General features: G+C 47.9%; 1 protein-coding gene across 2 annotated transcripts; it reads left to right on the forward strand.

Annotated features, from left to right (window-relative positions):
• LOC109573065 (liver carboxylesterase-like) lies at positions 1–26242 on the forward strand. Of its 2 annotated transcripts, none has more exons than XM_070770587.1 (14): positions 1–183; positions 3282–3489; positions 6891–7035; positions 9887–10020; positions 11134–11287; positions 12990–13094; positions 16138–16242; positions 18808–18846; positions 20850–20990; positions 22533–22613; positions 23315–23462; positions 24163–24294; positions 25533–25605; positions 25884–26242. In XM_070770587.1, the coding sequence occupies exons 1-14, from the start codon at positions 132–134 to the stop codon at positions 26065–26067; spliced, it is 1701 nt and encodes a 566-aa protein (XP_070626688.1). In that variant the 5' UTR covers positions 1–131; the 3' UTR covers positions 26068–26242. The 2 variants fall into 2 exon arrangements, with proteins under 2 accessions (XP_070626688.1, XP_070626689.1); XM_070770588.1 differs by having other exon boundaries at positions 2–183; positions 3285–3489.
• The last annotated feature ends 681 nt before the right edge of the window (positions 26243–26923 follow it).

Genomic DNA, 26923 nt, shown 5'->3' on the forward strand with positions numbered 1-26923 from the left:
ATTTGCTTGTTATTGAGCAGCTGGGGCGTGAGCTTGTGGAGGGAGCTGAGGCTGGGAGCTGGGGCCCGGGACTGAAACAGCCCCTGTGAGCAGCGCAGACACCTGTGTACAGGAGCAGTTCTCTTTCCAGGATGTGGCTCTTAGCTCTGGTCCTGACCTCCCTTGGTTCCTTCACAGCTTGGGGTGAGTCCTCCTGAAATGCAGATAGCAGGAGCATCTTTGGAAATCCTTGTAGGGGACAAGGATGGGCACAGGGCAAAGCAGTGACAGGCCGGGTTCTGCAGCAGCGCGCGCTCTGTGAACTTGGACGGTCTAGCCCAGCCCGTGCCCCATGGCAGGAGACACAGGGGACCAAGCACGCCCTAGACTCGGCTCAGCACAGCCACACCAGAGGAGGACAATCAGCTCCCCTCCCACATCCCGCTGAGGACTTTGACGCGCTCCTCTATGTCTTTCCCTCTTGATTATTAATATGGATATGGAGTGGGTCTTTACCAGAATCCTGCAACGGATCTCTGTTATTGTTGTTTAATAGCTAACTCATGTCCAACTCTTTTGCAACCCCATGGACTGTAGCCTACCAGGCTATCTATCCATGAAATTTTCCAGGCAAGAATCCTGGAGTGGGTTGCCATTTCCTACTCCAGAGGATCTTCCTGATCCAGGGATTGAACCTGTGTCTATTGGCAGGTGTATTCTTTACCGCTGAGCTACTTGGGAAGCCCTGAAGGGATCTTACCAGCATATTAATACTGGTTCGGGAGACAGAGCGGTGTGGGTTCCCATCCCAGCTCAGCACTTAGGGGCTGTGTGTTCTTACACATGGGATGTCCCTTTTCTGTGCTTTGGTTTTGCATTTTGAAAATGGGGGTGACAACTCTATCTCCGTGGACTGTTGTGAGGTGGAAATGGGCTGTTTATTCTAAAGAGTGCCTGAAATAGAGAAAGTGAAAAAAGAGATAAAGCAGTTGCTTTCAAAGACACTGTATTACTGCTATATTAAAATGGTTAACTAACAAGGGCCTACTATACACAGCACATGGAACTCTGCTTAGTGTTATGTGGCAGCCTGGATGGGAGGGGAGTTTGGGGGAGAATGGATACATGTGTGTGTATGGCTGAGTGCCTTCGCTGTTCACCTGAAACCATCACAACATGGTTAATCAGCTATATCCAAACACAAAATTAAAAGCTTAAAGCTTAAAAAAAGAGATATGTATTAATAGACTATTAGGGTATTCTAAGGCCCACAGATCAGGAGCAAAGTACCTTTTGGAAAGATGGTTTTATGACTCACATTTTCATGGAGGAGAGAGACCGGGGTAAGTCACGAGGGAAGAAAAGAAATTGGGAGTAAGGGTGTTTATCTTGGACACTGATAGGGAAGGAAGAGGAGAGGCAGGATAAATAGGGTTGGGAGTGGCAAAGCAGACAATTTCAGCAGGCTAGGGGGTACGCACAGTTTTCAGGTACTTTGTCCTGGAGTGTTTGGGGCAGGATGATAGTAGCGAATGGGGAGGACCTGATAAAGAAGGGGACTGGGGTACAGGCTCTGGCAGGCTGGAAGGGGAAGTTCATTCCTGTCTCCAGGGATTGGCTAACTCTGGGAGGGGCAGTTCCCCCAGAATCAGCAAGGCTCCAGCTGTCAAAGCATCAGAATACGGGACATAGAGGACATGGTTAATACAAGGGTGCAGCAAGGGACCTCAGAATGCATCTGTACCATTTTGTAGATGGAAAAACTGAGGCTCAGAGAGGGAACTGTACATGCCCAAGGTCAGCTGGAAAACCACGCTCTGAATTCTCTGTCTCCTGAGTCCAGAGCCAGTGCTCTGGCCATCAGTGCTCTGACAGCCCAGGCTGCACTGGGTTTTATCTTCTTTCTGGCTCTGTGACACTCTGAGAGGCCTGGAACCGAGGGGAAGAGCAGTTATGTGTTAGTCTCTCACTCATGTCTGACTCTTTGTGACCCTGTGGACTGTAGCCTACCAGCTTCCTCAGTCTAGGCAAGAATATAGGAGTGGGTTGCCATTTCCTTCTCCAGGGGATCTTCCCAACCTAGGGATCAAACTCAGTTTTCCTGCATTGCAGGCAAATTCTTTACCATCTGAGCCACCAGGGAAGCCCTAATTAAAAGCTGATTATCCCCTTACTTGGAGAAGGCAGTGGCAACCCACTCCAGTACTCTTGCCTGGAAAATCCCATGGACGGAAGAGCCTGGTGAGCTGCAGTCCATGGGGTCGCTAGGAGTCGGACACGACTGAGCTGACTTCACTTTCACTTTTCACTTTCATGCATTGGAGAAGGAAATGGCAACCCACTCCAGTATTCTTGCCTGGAGAATCCCAGGGACGGCGGAGCCTGGTGGGCTGCCGTCTATGGGGTCGCACAGAGTCAAACACGACTGAAGCGACTTAGCAGCAGCAGCAGCATCCCCTTACTGCTAGTTATCCCCTGGCAGGGTCATACCTTTTCCACCTTTAGAAAATCCATACTAGCTGGCTCCATTTCCTCAGTTACCTCATCTGTAAAATGGGCATATTGATGTCTCCCTAGCCAGGCTTTTCTGATTAGAGTGCCCACGTGGTACATAGTAAGTGCTCAATACACAATCATTACCTATAACACAAATGGTAGCCACTGCTGTCACCATCATTGCCTATACCTCACAGCCCATCACCCGCTTTTTCACTCTTGCCAGTTGGGCATCTGTCCATGTCATGTCTCTTGAAGGCTGTGTCTGTAAGACCAGATCTGGGTTATTCTTCTCTGTCTGGCCACACACTTTGAGAGGTTGGCCTTTCGTCTGTATCTAAAGGGGAACAGTTGGGAGGGTGAGAGGCTGGAAATCATTTCCTGTAAGGATGCTTAAACAAACTGCAGCTGTTGAGGATGGACAAGAGAGAACTTGAGGGACGAGCATGAACAGGGGTCACACTAAGACCACCTGCCTCATGAAGGTGCAGGATGCCCTCGAGCAGCAAGGACCGGGCCTGACGTGGCAACTGCAGGAGACGCATTTAAGCCCAGTGAGAAAAAACCGCCTGCTCCACGGGAATGGGACAGATAGAATGTGACCCCGAGTCACCCTCCCTCTGATGACCCTGTGAGTTAGGAAAGACAGCTTCACCCTCTCCTACATAAGAAGCTGAGGCTTAGAGAGTTGAGAGGACATTCAAGGTCACGTGGCAAAGTATCAAAAGTGGGAAAAGTAATAAAATCCACCCAGAATCCAGTTCACTGTCACCACTGACGTGTCCTCATTTCCTCCCAATGTCCAGCAGGGCTGGCACCCTCACCGCCTATTGTGGACACCGCTCAGGGCAGAGTCCTGGGGAAACATGTCAGCTTAAAAGGATTTGCACAGCCTGTGGCCGTCTTCCTGGGAGTCCCTTTTGCCAAGCCTCCTCTTGGATCCTTGAGGTTTGCTCCACCGCAGCCTGCAGAACCATGGACCTTTGTGAAGAATACCACCTCTTACCCTCCCATGTAGGTCAGGGGTGTGGTTTTGGCATCTTTCAGTGGGGATGTTAGTCTCAAAGGGATGCAGAAAGGAGCCAAGGCAATCCACTGAGTGGCTCATACTTTGCTGTGAAATCCTCAAGCTCTTGTAGGTCCTTACCAACATTCCAGAACTCTCACAGCATTCTAGAGCCCTTTGTTCAACTAGGAGTTCACACTCTGTGACTAAAAGACCTCACGTGTCATAGGCAAGAAACATGCAGCCAAATAAATAATTAATTTTTTGAAAAGTGAGGATGGTAAGTAAAATTAAGACAATGAAAATCATACACAATTCCACAACCTAGCAAGAGCTCCTGTTCATATTTTAGATTCTATTTTTCTAGTCTTTTATCTGTTCCATAATTTCTCCTTTAAAGTGGAATCACATAATTTCCTGTACCCAGTTCTAATGTGTGTGTGTGTTTCCCACACCAAAAAGCAATTCTTGCAGACCATATGTGTGTCCAACAGTTCAACTAATTTCTGACACTGTCTTGCCAGAGATAGCATCAGATTCCATCTGTGAAGGGCTCAGTCCCACAAAACCTCCCTCTACTTCAAATGCCAAATCCAAGTTGTCAACTGCATCTGACCAACTGGCTATAATTCAGAGGTTCCCGTGACCCCCTTCCTAGGTTCTATTAATTTACCAGAGCAGCTCACAGAACTCAACAAACTAGTTTCCCCACTAGATTACCATTTCATTATGAAGGATATTGAAGGATACAAACCACAAGCCAAATGAAGAGATCCGTAAGGTGAGGTCCCTGACAGAGGACCCAGCACGGTGGCCACCTCCCTGGTTGTCCAGAGGTTAAGAATCCGCCCTTCCACTGCAAAGGGTTCAGTCCCTAATCAGGGAAGTAAGATTCCACATGCCATGCAGTGTGAAAAATAAAAACAAGTTCTGGTTCACCAACCAGGATGCTTTCTGAACCCGTCCTTTTGACTTTTTACGGAGGTTTCATTACATGGGCGTGAGTGTTCATTGCTCAGTTGTGTCCGACTCTTTGTAACCCCTTGGACTATAGCCCACCAGGCTCCTCTCTCCATGGAATTTTCCAGGCAAGAACACTGGAGTGGGCTGCCATTTCCTCTTCCAGGTAATCTCCTGTGTCTCCTGCATTGGCAGACAGCTTGTTTGCCTTGAAGCCCCCTGGAAAGCCATTACATGGCCAATGGATTGATGTCATTGGTCACTGGTGATTGATTCCCCTCCAGCCCATCTTCTCTTTCCAGAGTTCAGGGGGCTGTGAGAGAAGGTTCCCTTGCTTATAATAATGAGATTATTCCTCTGGCAACCAGTTCCCGCTTTTAGGTGTGGTCCAAAAGTCACTTCATTAATCCAACAGTATACACTGCTCAGGAAAGTATGAACACAAGGGTGTCAAGAGCTCTTCAGCAGAAACTGGCCAAAGATCAAATACATACTTCTTACAAATGCTCATTTTTCTTATATCACAGTATCGTATTACATGGTACAGATAATATAGATGAAAGCAGTAGACGAAGTTCATGAAAGTGTATCATGAACACCATTCTGTGTCATTAAATATCACAACCTGACGTTTAATCACCATTTTATATTGACTATTGAATCATAATTTCTTTACTCCATCTCTTATTTGGGGTTCTTCATTGTTGTTGATATTTTTTATACTATAAATAGCACTCTGATGAACACCCTATAGCTAAATTTTCATGCATATTCATTTTTGGATAAGTTCCAAGATATAACATTTTGGAGTAAGAGTATTTTAAAAATTTCCCTTCAGAAATATTCCAACTGCACTGTTTTAATTAATATATGAAAACCTCCATTAACTGAATTTTTGTCAATGCTTGGAGTTATTAAAATCTATTTATCTACTGAATAGGCAGAATAATGTTAATAATTGTTACCATCACCATTATATACAAAATTATTCTTTTTATTCTGTGTTTGTTTGAATACTAGTGACATTGAGTATTTTTCCTTTTTAACTCTTAATCTTCTTTTATGAATATTATGTCCCTTGCCTAAGTGATCTGGGGAAAGTCCCCACAGGATGGAAATCAAGAGGTTATCTTTGAGGTTGTGACTCTGTGACTTGACAGCTGTGTCATCCAAGCACATCAGTGCCTCAGTTACCTCATCGAAATACTGAGGGCAGTCATGCCTGTTTTGGTGGGGGCATTGAGATCCGTAAATGTGGCTTATGATATCCTTGAAAACATAAGCACGACATAGTGTGACTCTTTCTGGCTGTGTGACCTTGGGCAGGTTCTCTAACTTCTCTGTGCCTCGGTTTCTCAACTGTAAAATGAGGATAATAATAGTACCCATATCATGGGGCCAATGGGAATTTAAATGAGTTAATATATAAGAAGGATTTAAAACAACAGTTGGCAAGTTGAGAGGACTCAATAAACATTAAAAATTATAATATCTGTAGCATCTTTAAAGTCTCCTATTGGGACAACCAATAGCTCTTGCCTGTGATGAGTTGCTGACAAATATTAGCATGTCCATGTTGCTAGACCCTTATAGAAATCACTCCCCTCACTTACATCAGACAGATTGGGACCCAGAGCAGGCAAGGCATTCACCCAAGGAAACCCAGAAAATCAGGCTGAGGCAGGACTAGAATATAGTTCCCCTAATGCTGCCCCAGAGAAGGCGATGGCACCCCACTCCAGTACTCTTGCCTGGAAAATCCCATGGATGGATGAGCCTGGTAGGCTGCAGTCCATGGGGTCGCTAAGAGTCGGACACGACTGAGCGACTTCACTTTCACTTTTCACTTTCCTGCATTGGAGAAGGAAATGGCAACCCACTCCAGTGTTCTTGCCTGGAGAATCCCGGGGACGGGGAAGCCTGGTGGGCTGCCGTCTATGGGGCACACAGAATCGGGCACGACTGAAGCGACTTAGCAGCAGCAGCAATGCTGCCCCACAAATATTTGACCCTGCTCTGTTGTAGGCCCTAAATATCTTCCATTTGATTGATTTCTCCTGGTTTCTGGAAGTCTCCTGTGGCCTAGAACATGTTTCCGTGTGGGCAGAATACAGCGGCACTCTACAGCGGCGTCATACAGCGCTGGTGTGGACCCAGGGATGCAGGAATGTTCCTTTCTCATGCCCATCAGCACATAGGGCAGCCTCCTTCCTTGACCCGGGGCATTCCAGAGGCCTAAGAAGGGACGAGGGTCAGGTCTGACTGTACATGGTCCTGGGAGACCTTGGTGAGCCTATGGATCCCCATCGCATGCCCCAGGTATGGTAAGAACAACTCTATTTCCTGGCCTGAAGCTGCCAGCCCAAGGCCTTTGAGGACCACAGAAGACATCTCCTTGGTCAGCTCTGATTGAACCTCAAGAATTCTTCTCTCTCCTTGCCCCTCGCAGGTGCTCCCAAGACCCAGTGGGGGCACAGTTGCTCTCGGATCTCTTTACCAACAGAAAGGAGAACATTAGTCTCACGTTTTCCGAAGACTGTCTTTACCTAAATATATACACCCCTGCTGACTTGACGAAGAGAAGCAGGCTGCCGGTAAGCGGTGGGAACCGCTGGGCAAAGCTGGTGTAGACTGGAAGGGGATGAAGGCAGTGTTGGGTGGGGGCGTCGGGCCAAGGGTCTTCTGGGGCTCCAGGGCTTTCTTGTGCACCACAGCCAAACCCGACATCAGGGAGCGCAGGTTGCCCACTCCTCTGTTTCCCCTCGGCCAGAGTAGGGCCCCTGGGGGAGATTGCTCCACATCTGTGATGCACATTTAATTTTTCTGATGTCTCTCATGCTAATAGATGGACAAGAAGGATGACTCTTAATTGCTAGATTAGGAATCTGATACCCAGAGAGGGTAAAACGTCATTTCCATAAAGTTAGAGCTGGAAGCAATCTCGGAGATAAGCCAACAAGCCAACCCTTCCTTTACAGACAGAAACTGAGGCCCAGTGAGGGGAAGGAGCGGTCACAGAGTAGGGTTGGCAGGACTGGAGCACGGGGCTCCTGGAACAGCCAGGAGCGCTCTGACATGGGCTAGCACGGAGCCTGTGTGTGGCCTTTCCTCAGCACACAGAGACCCTCTCTGACAGCTTCCTGTGACTTGGTGTCACAGCTTGGGGGGCAGAGCCTGGAGCAACAAAGATGTATTTTCCTTTGCCTTTTCCAGCTATCAAGATTTTCTTGTAGTTAATTTCAGTTCCTAATTGTTTTGGGTGAAGCTGATGACCCAGTGAGTCAGCATTTCCAGAATACATGGAACCCAGAGACAGAGCTGTCACGCAGGTGTATGTTCCTCGGTTCTTTGTCTTGTCACAACAAAGATTTGGAGTGATGGACATTAAAGCCCCTTCGGCGTGTCACAGCTCTCGGGTCTTGGATAGACCGTGTTACAGCTCTCAGGTCTCGAATGGACCATGTTGTAGCTCTTAGACAAATCAGTGTTACAGCTCAGTGTTACAGGTGTATTTTATTTAGAAGATAGCAGGAAAATCCATCTTTGAGGCGTGAGGGCACATCGATCCAAAGACACGAGGAGAAGAGCACCCCAGCGCTCGGGGGAGAGAGAGAGAGCTATCTTTGGCTCCTCTTTTTATATGTTATTTTTCCTGGGCCTGTCCTCTGTAAATTGGGCCAGCCAGGAGTGTTGTTTGTTTTACCTGAGGTCCTCACTCCGGTCCTCGGTCCTCGGACCTTCTTTTGTTCTATTTTTGCGGGCTTTTCCCTTCCTTGTCTTTTAGCCACCGCCGTTTTGGACTCCTTTTCCCTATTCTACCTACCTAACAGAGCCGACTTCTAGGCTCCGGCTGGAGGTCTTCGGGGCAGGTCTGCTGGAAAAGAAGGGGTCAGTGGGGTAGAGATGGGTGGGCACATCCAGCCATCACCCAGGAACACCCCTGGCATGGTGCCCAGATGTGGAGGAGGGTGTCTGTGAACTTGTGATTAGAAGCTCAGAGAGGTGGAGACAGTTTTTCACTCATTCATTTATGCATTCATTTCTTTTCCCTATTATGTACTCAGTGTTCCCATAGACAGAGCTAGAATTAAGGGTTGGGAGAAAGGAAAAACATAAAACCATGACCACACAGCCCCTATCTTCGAGGATCTGCACAGAAGTGGACTGGCCTCACTGCTGACCAGCCCCTGGCTCAGCCTGGTCTCAGAGATGACTGTAAACTCAGTCCCTCCACCCAGAGGTAGTCAGGGAAAAAAAGTGTTGGAGGAGCAGGGGCTCCGGGAACCTGAGGCTGGAGAACCTCAGCTGTGGACACTGACTCTGGAACCACAGGGTCTGGGTGTAAATCCTTGTTCCACCTTTTACTGTTTCCTCAAATTGGGGATAATCACACACAAGTGTTCAGTGACCAATATGAAGATTTGTGGCAGTGTCTGGCACAGCACACGAGGCTAGTCTTCCTGATGCATTAGTTAGAATTGAAGGGAAGGAATTCCTCCTGTCCAGCAGCCAACCTACTGCGGCATGGCCACTGGCTGCTGTGTGCTGGGTGGCTCAACATGTGGACTCTGCAGCCAGACTGCCTGGGTTCGAGTCCTGCCTCCACCACCCATTAGCTGCGTGACCTCGGGGTGGTTAAGTGCCTCAGTTTTCTTGTCTATGAAAAGGGACAGTAGTAATTCCTTTCTCATGGATGGTTTACTTTAAATGCTTAAATAATACTTGTTACATAATTTATATATGAGTTCTTTGATTTTTTTATTAACCAAGTGTTTCTATTATTTTAGTCATTCTCACTTTCTTGCTATGTGAACTCCTTAAGTTGAGGGCTGTGTGTTATGAATTATCATAATATGTGAATACATATTCACTCTCATCCTCAGTTCTTGCTCAGGTGCTCCTGGCACCTAGTAGGTTTTCAGACCATATTCATCAAATGGTTAAAGACTTCTCAGAGGAGGTAGTTTTAGGCTGGGCTTTGGAGGATGGGTGAGATTTGGGGAGCGGAGGAGGTAGCAGGAAGTCATATTAAGAAGAGGTGCCACCCACGGCATGTGCTTCTTAACATGATCATTCATTCACTTGAGAAGTTGAATTCGCCACACAAAAGGTAACTAAGAGGAAGCTGAAACAAATTTCTAACCAAGGGCTTCTGCATGCTGAGTGTGCTGAGCTGGGTGAGGGGCCCAGGAGTGAGGGTGGTGGGAGTGCTGGGGAGGGGATGATGCTCGAGCCTTGGCTGTTCCCATGATGATGTTCTCAGCATGAAGAGTGCTGAGCGCAGGTGGCACTGGGGCAGGGGAGACAGGCAGGGGCAGCCGGGGTGCCCTGAGTAGGGTGGTGGCCTGGGCCACTGCTGGAGAACGGGTAGGTGACCAAACCTGCCTCTGAGGTCTTCCCCAGCTCTGCTTCCTGTAACCCTGTGGTTGCATCCTCCCCGTCCAGGTGATGGTGTGGATCCACGGAGGAGGTCTCATGGTGGGCGGGGCATCAACATATGATGGGCTGGTCCTCTCTGCCCATGAAAACGTGGTGGTGGTGACCATTCAGTACCGCCTGGGCATCTGGGGATTCTTCAGGTAAGACCCTGGACTCTCCTGGTGGCACAATGCCCCCAGCGTGGGGGTGCTAGGACCCCACTCTGGTCATGCAAGCCCTCTGGTCTGCAAGCCCTCAAAGGGCTCCTTGCTAGGCTCCCTACTAAGACATCTGAGTCCCCTCCTAATTGGGCTCCACCTACCTTCTCATTCCCCAGCCACCCTGGTGCACCTACTTCTGAGCTCTTACACATAAAACACCTAATCTCCCTGACACACTCCTATTATTCCTACAAGCCCAACCCAGTTGTCATCTCATCTGAACTGCTGTTCTCGTTTTCACTGTGCTGCCTGGCATGTTGCAGTCTCTTAAAGATGACAGTTACCATGTAGCACAGCACTTAGAGGCTCACACATCTTTCCTCCTGGGAAGTAAAGAAGGGGTAGACTCATGTGGGAGCTCCATGAAGTCTTGTAGGTGAAGAAACGGCTGCCTGGAACTGGGAGTTGGTAAGGAGCATCTGACTCCAGGGGTACATCTACTGGGAGGAGCGTTGGGCCACGCACCCCATTTCCTTCTGGAATTTGGCACGTGCGTGAGTGAAGGCTTGAGTCTCCTGTGTGGATTCTGTGGGGACAGGAACCAGGTTTCCAGCAGGCAGTTACTGAGCTTTTCCCAAATGCACTGGCACCAGGACCTCCTACCCTGAGATGCTGGGGGCTGGGCCGGGGGAGGGGTGGTCACCTCCCTGGAAAGACCTGTGGGCTGGGGAAGGGTTGTCCGAGGGGAGTCGTGTCCCAGGATGTGTCCCCTTCACGGAGACCCCTCATTTCTTCCCCCCATGGCCCGAGTCTGCTCCCAGGGACAGTGTAACTGGATGTACTCGCCCCACTTCCTCTCCCCCCGGCCTCTCCTCTACCACGTGAGTCAGAGTTTCACCCCGACCATAACAAATGCTCAATCAGTAGATGAAGGATGGCTCTGTAGAGCCCTGTAGCAGAGCAGGACAGCAGGAAAGTGAAGACCCTGTGTCAGGGCTGTGGAAGCCCAGTCCTTTCCAGAAGGCTCCCCTGGACCCCCAGCCCCATCTCTGGTCCTCAGGGCCCTGCCGGGACATCTCTGCTCCCAACCCCACCCTGTTCTCTTACTCACAGCACAGGGGACGAGCACAGCCGGGGGAACTGGGGCCACTTGGACCAGGTGGCCGCGCTGCACTGGGTCCAGGAGAACATTGCCAACTTTGGAGGGGATCCAGGCTCTGTGACCATCTTTGGAGAGTCAGCAGGAGCAGAAAGTGTCTCCATTCTTGTAAGTCTTCCTAGCCCTGATGTGGCTGCTGATAGGACCCCTTGCAGATCATCCCATCTAGTCCTGGGACCTTTACTTCCAAGACCTGGATTCAAGGCTGACCTGACTCTGTGCAGCATCAGATGGTGGAGAGTTAATGGCCAGACTCCCCTTGGCCTCCAGGAAGCTCAGGGCTCAGCTCAGCCTCCAGGGCCGTAGCTGCAGCCACAGCTGTGACAGACACTCTCTTGCTGTCCTGTGTCGGTTGAGCTCATCCTCTCCTTCTTAATCATTTTAACGTTAGGACTCGCCTCACTTCTCTTGAGATTAGGGGTGGGTGTAAATGATTAATCAGAGGAGCCAACTTGAGGTTGGTCTGGGTGTCCTTGTCTGACTTGAAGCCAGGCCTACAGTTCAGGGGAGACACGAGCACTAGGAACAGGTTGGGGGTCCCCTCTGAGGGCTCTGGGGGCTTGTCCATGCCCAGGAGGGAGGGCAGCAGTCTCTGGGGCTGAGGGATGGAGCTGGGCTGGGGAGAAGGAGAAGAAGAGGAGGGATGGGGGATGGGACAGGCGACAAGGGGACACAGACAGGACCTGGGAGTGTGGTGTGGGGAATGGGAATGAGGGAGACACCAAAGGAAGCAAAGCTGGAAAGCCAGATTAGAAGGTGCTGGGAGCTGTGGGAAACACTCCAACTATCTCACATTTTAGCAGAGAGTTAGTGCTATTACCGTTTTTTCTTTTTTTCGGTCGCTTGGCCTGTGGGATTTTAGTTCCCCAACCGGGGATCAACTGGTTCCCCAACTCGGTTCCCTAGCCGAGCCCCCTGCATTAGGAGCTTGGAGTCTTAACCACTGAACCACCAAGGAATTCCGTATTACTGCTTTTTAAAAATCTATGTTGGTTTCACAACTGAACACTCAGAGGAAAATGTTTTTATTTTTCATAAAGTGGAGAAATAAAAGTACAGAAAACCTCAAAGAAGAAAAAAATTCACTCGCAATCCCATTGTCTGTGGAGACTCACCGTGAACATTTTGATCTGTATTTTTCTAATTTTTTCCTATGATTCTATTATGTATTAATCTAGGTGGAATTTCTTAAATAAAAATTTTCCTTAGCATTATAAAACAACATAAATGTTTATCTAACAATTACACACCCTTTCATATTTTTGTGTGTATAGTCAAGTAGTTCCATGAAAAGAATGAAAGACAGCTTAGTTGCCCAATCTCACAATATTGAAACCTTGGGTTATTCCCAGTGTTTACTATTATAAACAACGTTTGCATTATTAAAAGTTGTTGTGTACCTCCATGCTCATTTTCCTTAGGATAAATTCTGAGTAATGGAAACAGGAAATCAGAACTGTGCCTTTACTTTATTTATTTATTCTATATTTCCCCAGCCAGGTTTAAGATTTTTTATTTACTTTTATTTTTTTAATTAATTCCTACTGGGGTATAGTTGCTATAAGAACTATGCTGCTAAAGTGTTGCTAGGAGTTGCTGAGCTGCCCTCAGATACTGCTGATTGTTATAGTCAGTGGGCGCCACACACCGCCCGTTCTGTCCCTCTGCTCCTGCCTCCCTCCAGCTGAGGTTTTCTCACAGATGCTGGGCCCATGGTCTCCACAGTCCAGGTGAGGGTTGTGGATGGGAATAGCTGTTGAAGACCACCCTCCCCATGAGCATAAACTCCCTTCTCAACACGGTCCTGCAGGTGTTATCCCCCCTGGCCAGGAATCTCTTCCACCGGGCCATCTCTGAGAGCGGCGTGGCCCTCATTTCCACCCTGGTCAAGAGGGACTCGAAGGCTGCAGCTGAGGTAGGTCTCACACTGGCCTGCCCGCACACCACGCACTGCCCTCCTGGAGTTGTCAAGGGCTGTTCTTAGAATGGGGTCTGGCTGACATCCTCGAAGAATCACAGAGGTGAGGGTGGCTGAACATGTAGGAGAAGGACACACCTCTCCCCACCTCCCCCTTATGCCACTGCACAAACCGGGAAGAGAGCTGAAGCACTGGCCAAGAGAGTGAGGAGGGCAGAGCTGGACTTGGGCTCGTGACTCTGGACTGCCAGCCCCGTGCACTTTCCACAGAACCTGTTTCCCAAAGTGTGCCAGGTGGGGTGAGGGGCTGCAGAGTGGGCAGGGGCCTGTCACCTGTGTTGCCTCTCTCGGGGTCTGAGTCTGCTGAACTCATTGGCTCCATGTGACTCTGGAGTGGATTCTTCCCGGGGGTTTGTAATTGGGGTAGTTGCTTGGAGGATTCATTCACTCATTATTAGACATAATCTGACATCTAGCAACCTCATGAAGCTTCTATTATAATTTAGGAGGCAGTTAATAATTATATAATTGCACAACTTAGAAAATGTCAGCTGTGATTGGAGCAATAGAGGTACCTGATGTCAACAGAATCCAAAAGCAACACATAGTCCAGTTTGTAATGCTCAAAATTCTCCAAGCCAGGCTTAAGCAATACGTGAACCGTGAACTTCAAGATGTTCCAGCTGGTTTTAGAAAAGGCAGAGGAACCAGAGATCAAATTGCCAATATCTGCTGGATCATCAAAAAAGCAAGAGAGTTCCAGAAAATCATCTATTTCTGCTTTATTGACTATGCCAAAGCCTTTGACTTTATTGTGTGGATCACAATAAACTGTGGAAAAATCTGAAAGAGATGGGAATACCAGACCACCTGATCTGCCTCTTGAGAAATCTGTATGCAGGTCAGGAAGCAACAGTTAGAACCGGACATGGAACAACAGACTGGTTCCAAATAGGAAAAGGAGTACATCAAGGCTGTATATTGTCACCATGCTTATTTAACTTATATGCAGAGTACATCATGAGAAACGCTGGGCTTGAAGAAGCACAAGCTGGAATCAAGATTGCCAGGAGAAATATCAATAACCTCAGATATGCAGATGACACCACCCTTATAGCAGAAAGTGAAGAGGAACTCAAAAGCCTCTTGATGAAAGTGAAAGTGGAGAGTGAAAAAGTTGGCTTAAAGCTCAACATTCAGAAAACGAAGATCATGGCATCCAGTCCCATCACTTTATGGGAAATAGATGGGGAAACAGTGGAAACAGTGTCAGACTTTATTTTGGGGGGCTCCAAAATCACTGCAGATGGTGACTGCAGCCCTGAAATTAAAAGATGCTTACGCCTTGGAAGAAAAGTTATGACCAACCTGGATAGCATATTCAAAAGCAGAGACATTACTTTGCCAACAAAGGTCCGTCTAGTCAAGGCTATGGTTTTTCCAGTGGTCATGTATGGATGTGAGAGTTGGACTGTGAAGAAAGCTGAGCGCCGAAGAATTGATGCTTTTGAACTGTGGTGTTGGAGAAGACTCTTGCAAGTCCCTTGGACTGCAAGGAGATCCAACCAGTCCATTCTGAAGGAGATCAGCCCTGGGAGTTCTTTGGAAGGAATGATGCTAAAGCTGAAACTCCAGTACTTTGGCCACCTCATGTGAAGAGTTGACTCAATGGAAAAGACTCTGATGCTGGGAGGGATTGGGGGCAGGAGGAGAAGGGAACGACAGAGGATGAGATGGCTGGATGGCATCACTGACTCGATGGACATGATTCTGAGTGAACTCCAGGAGTTGGTGATGGACAGGGAGGCCTGGCGGGCTGTGATTCATGGGGTCGCAAAGAGTCAGACACGACTGAACGACTGAACTGAATTGAACTGAATCCAGTTTGTAGGGGGAGGTTATCTTGAAAAGTTTTCTTGAAAAATAAAATGATCACGAGTTGAGTTCAGAAGGATTAGTAGTAAGTTATTTGATAAGAATATCCAGGAAGAGGGAACAGTCTGTGCAAATGTCCTGGGCAGGAGCAGGTATCTTAAGAGAGAGAGTGAGGAAGGCTGATGTGGCCAGGGCAGAAAGTGCAGATAGGACCTGGAGAGAGCTGAGGATGGGGCCATTGGCAGGGCCATGCTATGTAGGACCCGGTGAGGGCTTTGTCTTTATTTGGAGACTGTTACAAAGACAAAGAAAGGATGAGCAGCACAGAGTCCCTGCTGAGGAGTATGCCTTAGTCATTTGGTCCGGCTGTGAGAGCTGGTTTGGTGGAGGGGTGGGGGCAGCAGCCAGACTTAAAGGGGTGAGTGGTAAGTAGGAGAGGAGGAGATAAGAGTCCAAGAACATTTAGAATTTGGGGGAACTTTTTTCAGAATTGTTTGGCTATGGACAACAGAAGCCCATTAATCAGGCTAAAGTTAAGAAGGGGGAGTTTATTCCGAGGAAATGGACGTGGTAGAGATGGACCTGGGTTTTATCCAACAGGACCAGGAATGGCAGAACAAAGACTCTCAGGTCCCTTACTGCGCGCTCCCGCTCTTCCTCTCTCCTCCACTTCTTCCTGCGCCTTTTTATTTTCCCACCAAATACATACTGAGCGCTGATGTATGTCAGACACTAGACCAGGCTCTGGGCAGCCCGTGCACACTCTCCAGGGCCCCGTCATCATGGCGCCTGACTTTTCTTCTGCATTTTCCCCTCTGGCTGCAATTTGCAACTGACTGGCCTGAGGCCACATGGCTATTAATCGAATGAGCCAAGATTTGAAATTAGAAAGTGGGATTCTGGATTCCAGGCTCTTAAGCACCCCTTCCATGCTGCCTCTCTCTAGATGTTCAGCTTTGAGATCATTCTGCCCACTTTAACAGAGATTAGGCAGCAGAGGCTGAGGAATATAAGTGGCATCCCTGGGACCCAGGACCTACTGGTCTGGAGTATTTTCTGCTATCACAGGCTGCCTATAGAAATTGAGGTTGGGACAGAACACTCAGTATTGATGGAAGGAAGAGAGATGGCTCTTGAACTCTCCTGTCACCTGTGATCTCTACAGCAAATTGCTGTCATTGCTGGCTGTAAAACCACCACCTCAGCTGTCCTTGTTCACTGCCTGCGCCAGAAGACAGAGGACGAGCTCCTGGAGATAACACTGAAAATGGTAGGTGCATCTACTCTCTTGGAAACACAAGCCCCCTACCCTAGAAACATGGCCCCAGGCTTCATTATTTCACCTTCAGTCCTCTTGCCCTGGAAAAACTACCTGGGACAGTTTCTCAGCTCCCAGGAGGAGTGTCAGCCTCTAGATCTGAATGGGAACTTTCTTTCCTTCCTTCCTTATTACAGACTACCTCAGATGTTAGCAAAGACAAAAAAATAATGTAATAAACAACTGTGTAATGACTCCTCATATCTGTCAACACTTACTTTTTCCAATATTGTTTTCTAATGTTTTTTAAAAGTTTATTTACTTATGGCCATGCCGGGCCTCCTCGGCTCTGTGCGGGCTTTCTCTAGTCTTGGTGAGTGGGGGCTACTTTCCAGCTGGTGTTGCCCAGGCTTCTCATTGCTGTGCCTTGTCTTGTTGTAGAGCACGTGCTGGAGGTATGGGGGCTTCAGTTTCTGATATGTTTTTAGGAAATTAAACATTATATATTCTCAGAGATAATTACCACCCTGAATTTGGGGGATGGGACTATTTCGAACAAAGATTTTCAGAAATATTGTCACAATTTGTTTTGGTTAATTTAGAAACCACCTCAATTATAACCCAGTGGTGGTCCAGTTTTTTAGATTTTCTGTGTGTCTGCCTCAATTGTGACTCTAATATAACTGTATCTACCCATTCATCCATCCAACCTTCCATCCATTCATTCATCATTTTATCTGTCCATCCACCAATGAATCCAATTTATCAGTGTCTTTTCATCAATCTTAAATACTATCAATTCATCTATAGCATTCATTCATCTGTTACCAATCATCCATATGTATGTATTTCATCACCCATCTCTGTAAAATCAATGATGAATCCATCACCTAGTCGGCTGGCTATCATTCATCTATTCACTTATCCCCCCAATTCACCCATACTCCTTGGATTGACTAATTTCATCCATCCATGCACCTCTGCTAAGTGTATGCAGGGAGATAACAGAGCAGGTGACGCAGACATAATTGGATATAGTCCCTATTCACAAGGAACTATTCGAGGAGAAATACACACATTGACTTGAGTGGATTAGGTGTGGTGGGAGTACAGAGAGGGGAAGCATTCATTATAACAAGCAGGGCTACTTCACAGAGAAGGTGACATTTCAGGACTGATGGATGGCTATGGTGGTGGGTCATCACAGGAAGTTAACAGCATGACAGATACCCAGAGAACAGCACATTTAGAACCAATGGGAACCGTTGGAGTCGCCTGAGCACCTGGACTCTCTGTCTGGACCCTGGAATCCTGAGGCTACTCCTGGGCTCCCCGGGGCTAGGCTCCAGCACTGGATTCTGCTCTATTTCCATGGGTAAAGTCCAATGTAGCCTTGGATCCCTGTTTCTCAGGCTCAAATAAGGTGACCACTGTGCTCAAAGATAAAAACACAACTGTTTTCTGGTTGTGTACATTTCTTTCAGAGGTAAATTTCTTTCATCAATTCTTCATGTGGCACAAGAGATTCAGCTTATAAGGGGAGAGTGGCTGACTTTGGGGAAACCCAGAGAACCTAAGAGTCCATGTTATTCTTCTGAGATCTTCTGAGATCATGTGGAAGTGTTTCCAGGATTATCCTCTCTCTCCAGTACACACACACACACACACACACACACACACACACCTGCACACCTGGATTGTGGGCCTACAGCACATAATGGAGGGATCCTTAATAGGATTTCCTGCATACTGGTCAGGCCTGTTAGCTCCAGTGTCACAACAAAGCTAGCACAGTCTTGGTAAGCTCACAACAAAGAGAAGTGTGGGGTGGGCTGAATTTCAGTGAGCTTGTAGGAGTCAGGATTTTCTAAAGCAAGATAAAAAAATTCATCTCAAAGTGTCTTGAAAAGAGAAAGGAATATGTTGTGACAGAATCTTCAGGTAACTCACTGCCAAATCCAAGAGTGGATGGCTTCAGGCACGGCTGGATCCAGATGCACATATGCTATTATTAAGAATCTATCGCTATCCCTCAGCTTTTAACTTTCTGTGTTGGTTTCACTCTCAGACTGATTTGTCCCCTGGGGAGGTTAAAGACAGCAACAGTACTCTACTCTTACATACTATCTGCTTAGAAACCCTATTTCCCAACAATTGCAGCAAAAATTTGGATAAACTCTATTGAACTGACATGGGCACATGTCCACCGCTGAAGTAGTCCCTGTATTCAGGGATTTGGTGCACCGGAGGTCACATACAGATGTCTGCAATGATGGAGTGAGAGTGGGAAAGAGGGAGTTCCCCAAAGGAAAATCGGGGTGTTGTTGCCTGGAAGAACAGAAGGGGAAATGGGTGGAAGGAAGGGCAGGCACCAAAAGTCCTCTGCAGAGCTCCCCTCCCCCATCCCACACCTGCTCCCTGTGTTGGTGCCCAGGGGAGGGTGTCCTGCCTGCTTCCTTTCAGCCCAGCCAGGGTGGCACCAGGAGGGAGAAGTTGGTATCTTTGAGCACAGCTCACATAGGTCAGCTTTCCTCCCAGGAAGCCTCCTCACCACAACCACTGTCTTTGTCTTCACAGAAATTTTTCGCTCTTGATTTACACAAAGACTCCACAGAGGTAAGGACCTTTGGTTTCTTGAATACACATTTTAAGTCTTGACACCTTTGCTCCGTTGCTAAGTCAAGTCCCATCCTTTGCGACCCATGGACTGTAGCCCATCAGGCTCCACCATTCATGGGATTTCCCAGGTAACAATACCGGAATGGGTTGCCATTTCCTTCTCCACTTGACACCTTTAAGCTCCAGTTAGTGAAAGGGAAAGAATGAAATAATTCTTCTCTGTAGAATCATGGTATCTCCTTGTGTTTATATTGCTGAGGCCCAGAGAGGGGCTGTGACCTGCCTGGGTCACACAGCCAGGAAGACCAGACATAGGACTGGAACCAGTTTCCCGGACTCCTAGTCCAATGCCCCCAGTTTTGAACTCTGTGTCCCTGTCCCCAGCCAGCCCCTGGTCTTGTTTACGTTCCTAAAAATGCCCTGTTGGGAGAAGGTGAACGAGAAACCTCCATGTGGGGAGTGGAGATGACTGGGTAAGGGGCTCTTCAGGAGCCTTCACGAGGAGCCCAGATCATCTCCTGGGGGCTGCAGGGTTGACTGGCTGTGCAAGTCACTCTATTTGCAGGCATGTGGGGAAAGGAGCCATGAGTCTCATTCCTCAGGACACCACCCCCCTCCCAGTCATGCAGGAAACTCCAACAGCAATCTCCCCAGGCCGAGAAAACATTGAGGCCTTGTTGGTTGGTGTTTTATTATCAATAAATATTACACATAACTAATTGTCTGTAAGAAATGTATATTACATAAGGTGTCTTTAAACAAGAACATACGCAACACAAGGTTGAGAAAATGTGACCAGAGGCTCAGGAACCTGGCCCCATATTTCCCCTGTTGAAGTGATAGAGCAGTCCCTAAATCAGAGTCGTGGTAACTTTACAGAACTTAAGTGCTACGAATAATGAGAATGTTACTGAACCAATCAGGGGTCTTGCTCCTTACTGGTTATGAGATCAAATACATATTCACAAATCGTAAAAAAGAAAGGTGACTTTAATCAGAATGCAGGAATCTGGGGAGATGGCGAAGTCAGCATCCCCCCAAAACCACCTCCCAAGTTTCCGTTTGGCCATGAATCTTTTGGCTGTTGTTGCAGCATGCAGGCTTCTCTCTAGTTGTGGTACGTGGGCTCAGTAATTTTAGTGCGTGGGCTTAGCTATCTGTAGGCATGTGACATCTTAGTTCCCCAACCAAGGATCAAACCCGAGACCCCTGCATTGCAAGGTTGATTCCTAACCATTGGACCACCAGGCAAATCCCTGGTCATGAAACTTTTTAAAGAGCAACAGAGAAGTAATCTCAGTTCGCCACTGAGATAGGAGGTCAGAGTGGTAGCCATTCCCCTCTGTCCGCAGGCTCATATGCAGGTTGTTGATTCCTCGTGATCTTCTAGATATCATCTTGTTCACACAGTTTATTTTGGAGATTACTAAAGGGGAAGCTAGGGAGAAGACCTGGTCATCTGTTAACTACTTATTCTTCATTTCTACTTCTTTGATCTATGGGAAGAACCAAAAAGTTAAGCAAGGTATTGTGTGATTAAAAGATCTGAGAAGTGTGCTTGGGCTGGAGATGAATAGAGCATGGCGGAGGGGCCTGGTTTAAAAGTTGGTTATCTTATAGCTTTGCTAAAGTGACCAAAGTAAAGGGACTTTCTGCTGAGGGTGGTTCTATAAAGAGATGCTTGCAAGGACTGTAGATGGAGGAATGCACATAGATATATTACTATGTACACTTCAAATTAAATACACATTATATGATATATTTTCATACCAATTTGAGTGGAGATCTGTCCCCATCACATGACCACTGCTGTCCCCTGGTCAGAGTTCAGCCCTCTCGGATCTGCAGACTTAGCCCCCTCTGTTAGGACCCAGGTGTGTGGCCACCACCCACGGGCACCCAGGTGTGTGATACTGGCCTCGAGTTCCAGCAGGTGGAGAGGAGGATGAGGGTGTGACTTGGAAGAGGAAGCACAGACACTCCCTCGTTCTCTTCCCTAGAGCCATCCTTTCCTGCCCACCGTGGTTGACGGAATGCTGCTGCCAAAGATGCCCGAAGAGATGCTGGCTGAAAAGAATTTCAACAATGTTCCCTACATGGTGGGAATCAACAAGCAAGAGTTTGGCTGGATTATTCCACTGGTGAGAAAGCGCAGGCCTTGTAGACTTGTCTCCCATCCCATCACCCTCCCATCTCTGGTCACAGACCTCTCTCTAGGAGAGAGGCTGTGTCCCCAGGGCAGCTGTCCCCTTCATACAAGTTGACATTTCCATGGAAACCATCTCTGATGGTCCACACTGTCATCTGGGAGATGTAGCCCTGGGGACCCACGTCCCCAAACACTCTCTAATTGTCCTCCCATCCATGGATCCTGAAATATCGGTTCCAGGAGGACTGATGGAGATCATCACTGGGCAGATGAAAAACCTGGAAAGGACCAGGGGCTCGGGAGTTAAGGAGAGTGGGGCTTGGAACCTGCAGCCTCTCGCCTCAGGCTTGCTGCTTTCGTGCTTTCTCCGTAAATTACCCCCGCCTCACCCATGCTCTCACTCATCTCACTGGAAAGAGTCAGAGGAGCCTGCTTCCTCCTGAGTTAAAATTGACTTCTAAAAGTTAGGAAGGGCTTTCCCTTCTGACAGAGATAAACAAAGCCAGACACTAGGTGAAGTGGTAACAGATTTGATTCAGTTACACCCCTGCTAGAGGGAAATGACCCATCGTGAACTGAACCCAACCCCTGAAATGAAAGCCCGGAGCCTCTTTAAGGCATGGGTGAGGCAGGGTGGATTGTCTGTGTGACTGGGCTCCCTGGATTTGTTAGCTGGCATTTATGTGGAGAAGAAACAACTCCTGCCTTTATGACAGGAGGCAATGGTGTAAGTAGAAGCAAGACCCCACTGAACTTAGGCCTTTATCATCTCACAGGGACTGGAGGAGAGAGCAAGAATTATCCCTGAATGTTTGTTTTTCATAGAGATGGCTCTCAGATCCTTGAGGAAACAGTTATGGGTGGAAGACTTACATCTAAAGGGGCAAAGAAAAGATTTAGAAGGGGTTCGTGGACCTACCTGCCTATCACCAGGTTTGGGCTGGAACAAACAGTAAAATCTCCTGGCAGCCCAGAGCTCTTTAAGGGTGCCTGCGGTCATCCTGGGGACATGGCCTTAAGCTTCCTGCAGCTGTCCTGGAGTTTGGTCAAGTCTTAGGACAGAGTTTTGATGGAGTCGTTATGTGCAGAGTTCTGTGGTTCTTCAGCATGATTTCAGAGATTTTACCAAAGGACCCAAGTCATAATGGCAGGATTTGGAGCTTTCTCAGTTATCTGACACAGCAGGGTATTTGTGGAGGTCTGTGTCATCTGCCCCAGGGCCTTCCACTTCAACAGTAGGCTGGCTGAAAACTTCCCTTTCTGTCTTGATGATTATTGTGGGAACTCTAGCCTAATTATTTGTACACACACACAAAGACTGGGGCACCTTCCCTTAACAATTACTTTATCCTCCTTGCACTCCTTAATCTCTAGATATAAAAGTCTGTTTGATTCATTGGTTTTGCCCAACTCATCAAAGACCCATGCCCATCAAGACATGGCAAAGTGACCTTAAGTCTGCGTTGGTTTGGTCTCTTGGGTTTTTCCTGCTATTGCTTAATGATTCACAGTTGTTTAACCTTTGTTTTAACAGTTCATGAGCTACCCTCTGCCTGAAGACAAGCTGGACCAGAAGACGGCCACATCAGTCCTGTGGCAGTCCTACTCTCTCCTTGTGAGACTCTAGGAATCACAGGAACCGGTTGAGCCCCAGAGAGGGCCAGAAGCATGTCCCCAGTTGCAGAGAAATTAATGGCAGAATGAAGACTGGGGCTGGGGGATTCTGATCCACTTTTTCTACTTTTCTTATTGTTACTCAAGTTGAGGGGTGGGGGAAAGTTTCAAGTGGGCTTAAAAGGCTCACCATTAACCAAACAAGAGATGCTGTGTCACTCACCAGGGGTGGTGAGGTCAGAAATTGAGAAGTAGCAAAATTAAAACCACCAAGTGAATGAATAATATTTAAGAAGAATTTATTGTACATAAACACCACTTTTCTCTCTGGGAGCTTCCAACTTCAAAGGCTGATAGGTTTGAGGACATGAGGTTACAGCATGGCTTCTAAAGTGAAAATGAGGAAGTTGTCCACCTTTCCAGTGGTTGCTTATTACAAGAGAGTTTTTCAGGTGTCAAGGGAATGGTGAAAAGTGATTATCTCATACCATTTTAGGGAGATGACTTAAGTTTATTTTGTGATTGTCAGAGGGCTTTACAGAAAAATAACCTAAATTAGGTTTTGCTTAGGTGCATGAAATAAGCGAGAGTTAGTTTTGCTCCCATGGCTTAAATGGTTTTGTCTGCACAGATAATTCATAAGTCTGGTCTCTACCTTGTATTTAATTTTAACAGTGGTCACTTTCACTTGATCTATTTCAGAGCATTCCTGAGGAACTGAGTCCAGTGGCCACTGACAAGTATTTAGGAGGGACAGACGACCCTGTCAAAAAGAAAGACCTGTTCCTGGACTTGATAGCAGACGTGCTATTTGGCGTCCCATCTGTGAATGTGGCCCGTCGCCACAGAGGTGAGTCCTGGACATTAGGCAGGAGAGGGTCACCACCATTCCACCTTCACTGGTTCCTGCCCGGCCCTCAGCCCAAACACACACGTGGAAACTGTTGAGACTTGTACATCCGATACTAACTGCATTTGGCCTGAAATGCTCAAAAATAGGCGGAACTGAAAGCACCTGTTGTGCTGCAGGTATTCTGCACAGGAATGAAAAGCAGCCTGCTATCAATGAAATGTAGTGGTATTTCTGTGGACATAAACTGTGTGTATCTAGATGTTCTGGTGTGAGAATGCATCAGGGCAAAGAGGTTTATATGAGTTGACCCGATGCCTCTACAATGATAGTTATTTTTAATCAGTTTCCCCAGAGTTTCAGCATTCGTTTATTCATTCATTCATTTACTCGGTCACTGAATAAATACTGGTTCAAAGGTAGTTCCACCTCCACCACCAATGTACCCTTAAGCAACTCATAGGATTTTCCCAAGCTCCTTATTCTCTACTGTGCTCATAACCAGGCACCTGCTGCAGGAACACACAAGGTTGGCACACAGTTGGTTCTCACAGTGGGCAGCTGTTATTAATGCTCTTGTTGTTCACGCAGGACCAGGCGTGCCCCCCATTTCCTGATTGCTCACGGCCCCCTGGAGCCCTTGATACCATCCAGTTGTGTGTCTGCTGAAATGAACCATGTATGAATCCATGTTTTCCAGATGCGGGAGCCCCCACCTACATGTATGAGTTTCAGTATCGCCCAAGCTTCTCATCGGAGCTGAAACCCAAGACGGTGATAGGGGACCATGGGGATGAGCTCTTCTCTGTCTTCGGGGCTCCATTTTTAAAAGGTGATGGCCTTTTGGTGACTATGAACTTGGAGTTAGGAGCTCCTGGTCCGAGATTTGATTTGGTAACTTGCGCAAGTTCCTCCTTCTCTGCAGTTGTTCGTTTCCTGAAGTCACCGTAACAGGGACAAAGGGCCCAACCATTTGTTGTTGTTGTTCTAGCGTACATGGTGTAGAATGCATATTCTTCTGCCCTCACCCATGGTCACTCTAGAATCCAGACCTGGGCATCAGCAAGACGGGAGTGTGTCACCCTCAGGGCCCTGCTCAGGGCTGCTGCTAAGTCGCTTCAGTCATGTCCGACTCTGTGCGACCCCAGAGACGGCAGCCCACCAGGCTCCCCCGGCCCTGGGATTCTCCAGGCAAGAACACTGGAGTGGGTTGCCATTTCCTTCTCCAATGCATGAAAGGAAAAGTGAAAGTGAAGTCGCTCAGTCGTGTCTGACTCTTCGAGACCCCATGGACTGCAGCCTACCAGGCTCCTCCATCCATGGGATTTTCCAGGCGAGAGCACTGGAGTGGGTTGCCATCGCCTTCTCCTCTGCTCAGGGCTAGAAGGTCACTATTCACGCCACCCTCACAAGAGCGTCTCAGAGTACGAGTGAGAGAGTAAGGTTATAATTGCTGTTAACCTTGAACCAGGACTAATGTGTGTGTGTCTATATATCCAACCATTCATCTAAAGCTCGTATCTTTTTTAATTAAATATATTTAACATTATATTTTAAAGAATAACTCTCACAAATGTCTTCAATGTCTCCACCATCAACAGTTAACAGACAGCTTGTGTGTGACACACCCCAGGGCTGTGCCTCTGGACACTTTCTGATGGATGACTATTTGGGGATCTTGCAGCTTGGTTATTTTTCAGATTCTGAAAACATATGTGGGTGAAGGAAACTGAGAAAAGACCCAAAGCATCCTGGGAGGTGGGGTTAGTCTAGCAGCCACCCTGGGGTGTGTCCCTAAAACACTGAAGGGGGAAGGGCAGTTGGGTGGGCACAGAAGACAAGGCAGTCAGCTTATGGATCGACTCCAGCCCTTCACTGAGCCCAGCCTCAGTTGGTAACTGTCAAGCTTAAAGTGCACTTGAATTACCCAAGATCTTCTTAAAATGCAGGTTTAGACTCAGCAGGTCTGGAGTAAGGGCTCCATTTCTGAATCTATTAACAATTTCTTAAGTGCTTCTGTTGCCCATGAACCACATTTTGAGCGGCAATGGCTTTGTCCTCTCCCCACAGATGGTGCCTCAGAAGAGGAGATCAATCTTAGCAAGATGGTGATGAAATTCTGGGCCAACTTTGCTCGGAATGGGTGAGCTGCTGGCAGACATGGAGTGGGGTTGGGAAGGGACAGGGCGTGTCTGTTGGGTGAGGGGAGCTTCCAACGTGCGATGGTCAAACACCTGGCCCTGTGACCTCTGACATGAGAGCTCCCTGTGATGGACTGGCTGCCCAGGACATGGTCAGCTTCCTGTCTCTGGTGGCATATGAGCCTTTGGCAGAAATGAAGCCATGGTGTCCCTGATCATCTCAGAGGGTTGTTGGGACCAAACCTTTGCTTTGGTGAATTTCTATTTGATTCTGTTTCAGGAACCCTAATGGGGAGGGCCTTCCCCATTGGCCAGCGTATGACCACAAAGAAGGGTACCTTCAGATTGGTGTCAACACTCGGGCCGCTGAGAAGCTGAAAGACAAGGAAGTAGCTTTCTGGAATGAGCTTCTGTCCAGGGAGGTGGCAAAGAAGGCACCACACTTAAAACATGTTGAGCTGTGAACGGGAGGCTCGACTGGGTCCCCAGATGGAGGTTTCTCTAGAAGTGTTTATGTGCCAAAGAGGCGTCTTATTGTGGAGGCTGAGGAATTATCCGATGGGAGTGGGAGAGGTCAGGGAGGGGGAGTTTCTGTTTCTGTGGCCTCGATTTGGAAATAAACGTTCTTTTGGAGACCAAGTCAATGTCTTTGTCTTGCGCTGGAATAAAGTCATCCTCCTCAGTGAGAGAAGGATGAAGGCAGTGGGCACCATCGGCAGGAAGGTGCTCTGGCCATTCTGGCTTGATCTCTGGACGTGCAGAGTGGAGCGGGCTGGGCCCTGGGAGGTGCTGAGGGGGACGCTGCATCACTCCATGTCTCTGGGCCATCCACAACTCCAATGAGAGGATGTGGGGGACCAGAGTGCCGTGTCCCCCTCCTCCATGCGGAGCTGCCTGTAGAGATGGAGGCGACACAGACTGAGGATGTCCTGGAGTGGGAAAGAGGGGGACGGGGCATGGCGACATGTGGCATGGCTGCCTGGCCCTTACTGGCCCTCCCACAGGTCTACAGTGCTTTCTTCAACTTATGTATTGTCCTCTAGGCCCCTCCCTGGGGCCATCTCTTCCAACAACTCATATGAGCCCTCTCTGCGGCCTGGACCACATCAGGGCCAAGCAGTGACCACCTTGGAGGGCGTCCCTGAAGTGTCACCTGAAAACTGTCTTTCAGAATGCCTGGGGTGATTTCTGGCTTCTCCTGGGATGTAGAAGTCTCTAAGAATGTTACGGCCACCATTTCTGCAGGAAAAATCCAGATTATTCCCAGTTTCATGACTATTTCTGATTCATTCAAAGAGGTTGCAGGGCAATTACCCTGAA

Source organism: Bos indicus, chromosome 18 (assembly GCF_029378745.1).
Source record: "Bos indicus isolate NIAB-ARS_2022 breed Sahiwal x Tharparkar chromosome 18, NIAB-ARS_B.indTharparkar_mat_pri_1.0, whole genome shotgun sequence".
Classification (NCBI taxonomy): domain Eukaryota; kingdom Metazoa; phylum Chordata; class Mammalia; order Artiodactyla; family Bovidae; genus Bos; species Bos indicus.